Source organism: Serinus canaria, chromosome 3, assembly GCF_022539315.1.
Source record: "Serinus canaria isolate serCan28SL12 chromosome 3, serCan2020, whole genome shotgun sequence".
Classification (NCBI taxonomy): Eukaryota; Metazoa; Chordata; class Aves; order Passeriformes; family Fringillidae; genus Serinus; species Serinus canaria.
Window position 1 is genome coordinate 109902399 of NC_066316.1, and position 3102 is coordinate 109905500.

The window sequence follows — 3102 nt, forward strand, 5'->3', positions numbered from 1 at the left end:
ACAATCCATACCAACCACACTGACATTTCAAGTTAGTGATGCTCTCTGGGTGGATCCACATTGATAAGGGGCCCTCCCAGCAGCCTTCCCAGTGGTCAGGCAGGCAGGCACTGCTATTTGTCCCCTTGTTTTTCGTGCCCCTGAGCCATTGTTCAGGTTTAGCCACAGGCAGAGGTCAGGCTGTACCTGCTGCCTTCCTCTGCCACCCCTGCCAAGGTTCCCCAGACAGACCCAGCTGTTCCCACTGCCCTATAAATGCCAGAGTGCTCCCTCCTCCCCTGCTCAAAGGTTCTGGCATTGTGGCCCTGTCTCCACGCTGCAGCTGAGACCTTCCACCATGAAGCTCTTCTCCTGCCTCATGGCTCTCCTGCTTTTCCTCCTCCAGGCTGTTCCAGGTAAGGAGCAAGCCCCACGCTGGGGTTTGCCTGTGCAGGAGGCACAGCTCGCTCGTGTGGTGGTGCAGAACATTCTCCTCAGCTCCTTTTCTTAGAGCAGTTCCCTTTTTCTAAAAGCAGAAGTGAAAAGTTAACCTATGGTGAGCAGGGGTCACACCAGAACCTCCCCACACAAGCTTCTGCCAGGTGTTGGGTCTTATGACTCTTTGAAATGTCTTTTGTGGCAGCATTGGATGGTGGCACCGTGGAAATCACCTCCTCTTCTAACCTCTGGGTTAAAAATTGCCCCCTCTGTCTAGGTAGAAGAGAGCAGAGGTGTTCCCTGGTGTTGTTCAGATTGAACTGCACCACTGACTTCAGCTGTCTGAATATTCTGGTCCCCCTTCCTCAGCCCTTTTGCTGCACTGACTCATCTTCTGACTGTGTTTCTATCCTACCTGTTCTTCCTGCTTAATAAAACTCCTCACCTTGGAGAAAGGCTTCCAGAGAAAGAAGGGACTGGGCAAACTGCTTGTTCCTGTTAATTGAGCCAGATCCTGCTTCGGGGGGGGTTTAAAATTTTATCTTCAGGGCATGAGGTGATCATGCTGTCCCTGGCATGTCTCTGCAGCAGTGCAGTCCCAGAACTCAGAAGCATCCAAGACTGGGCTGTCCCTTCCCACTATAGCATGAATTGCCAGGATATGTTCGGAAAATTCAGGATATGTTCACTCCAGTTGTACAAAACCCCTTTCTTTAAATGCTCTGAGGTCCCATGAGTTCCTCAAAACTTCTTGGTTTGAGGTTTCACAGACCTAACCAGGGTCTGTGGGGTTTCAGCAGGAGAAAGACCGTGAGAATGGACTGATCCTGCAGAACAACTGGGAATCCCATTCCCCCTGTAGGTCTTGGCTTGGGGAATCCCATTCCCCCTGCAGGTCTTGGCTTGTCCAGGGACACCTCGCGTTGTTTGGAATACCACGGCTACTGCTTCCACCTGAAATCCTGCCCGGAGCCCTTCGCTGCCTTTGGGACTTGCTATCGGCGCCGGAGGACCTGCTGCGTTGGTAGGTGTGGGAGCCCTGCCCAGGAGGGCAAAATTTGGGGGAAAATAGCTGAACTCAGCCAAACAAACATTGCCTCCAAATCACAGAATGGGTTGGGTGGCAAGGGAACTTAAAGATCACCCAGTTCCACCCCCTGCCATGGGCAGGGACACCTTCCACTGTCCCAGGTTGCTCCAAGCCTGGCCATCCAGCCTGGCCTTGGACACTTCCAGGCACGGGGTCTAAGCCATCTCTTTCCATGCACAAAGATGAACCTGTGTGTTCCTCCACTGACATCAGTGTGGAGCCTTTGGGGTTGACCAAAATAACCCAAAGCTCCACGTCCAACTGGGGAAATAAAATAAAAGCTTTGGCCCACAGAGAGTCCTCCTTCCTTGGCAAATCTTCCTATAATTATCTGTTGGGGGACTGCTGGCTGCACCCTCCCTGCTGTGCTAAATAGGTGCCAACTGACCCTGTTATTTTATCTGAATCTTCCCAGAATTGCTTGGTCTTGGTGTTCCTCAATAATCCTCAGCATAAATCATTCATTAATATAACCTTTAGAAACAACTGTGCTAATCCTAAAGTTCCTCTGATCCAGCATCCTGGATCTGTCCGTGGCCAGAAGTGGATATTTCCTTGCAGTTACTCTGTGTGTGTAAAGGGATCACAACCACATCATTACATTTCCTTATATATCATTCTGGCTTTTGTGAAATTGCAGCTCAGGATTTTTAGATTTAGGCATCCTTGTGTTTAAAAGTCCTTACTGGATTTTTCTCCCCCAGGTTAGGAATTCCATTTATTTTAAAACCTCATCCCTCACCATTTTATTCAGTGCCACCTACTTGAAATGTAGCCATTCTGCATCCATCATTTTCATGGCTTTACAATATCCCTCCCTCACTTAATTCTTTTCCAAGCTGGTGGGTCACAAATTCCTTCTTTTACAGAAGTGCTGTGATAAGCCCTGAAGTTCATCTTTGTGTCTTTGCTTTTGGGAATGCAGTAAACACAACTTTCCATCAACTTTTGTGTCTGAGATGGTTTGGATGGCAGGGTCAGGTTTCCTGGTTTGACTCAACCCCTCTGAATTGCAGACACGACATCCAACTTCCACATCTGCCAGGATGAGGGGGGCCACTGTGTGCCCCCAGAAATCAGATGTCTGCAAGAGCAAGAGGGACTCTGCCCTCGCAGGGGATGGAGGTGCTGCACAGAAGTGTGACAAGGACCTCGTGGGACTGCAGAAAACCGTGGGAATGAGCAGCCAAGAAAACAAACAAGTTTTATTCCAAGTGTTGTAGACCTGCCTGCTGTTCTCAACATGCAAAGTGTGTAATTAACTAGAAGTGACATGTGTCTTTACATAAAGAAGGCAATAAATGATAAATAAACAGGTGTAACAGTCATTTATTTATGCAAAGAGGCAGAAGGTCTCTCTATTACACCCACATGCAGAATTACACAAAAATTTGTTGTTGTATCCTTGGAAATCCCATCCCCTAATCCTTCTTACCAGCCTAATCTTATTTACTATGTTTGATTTTACACTTGGATGCTTTACAGGACTGAGGTCACTTAATCACAGAACCATTAAGGTTGGGAAAGATCTCCAAGGTCATCGAGTCCAACCTTTGACAGATCCCCATCTTGTCACCAGCCCAGAGCACTGAGTG

General features: G+C 48.4%; 1 protein-coding gene across 1 annotated transcript; it reads left to right on the forward strand.

Annotated features, from left to right (window-relative positions):
* On the forward strand, window positions 1–2651 carry LOC103821264 (gallinacin-11-like). Its single transcript, XM_009096113.4, has 3 exons — window positions 1–395; window positions 1313–1441; window positions 2524–2651. Exons 1-3 carry the CDS (start codon window positions 338–340, stop codon window positions 2649–2651), a joined length of 315 nt encoding a protein of 104 aa, XP_009094361.1. The 5' UTR covers window positions 1–337.
* Window positions 2652–3102: the final 451 nt, after the last annotated feature.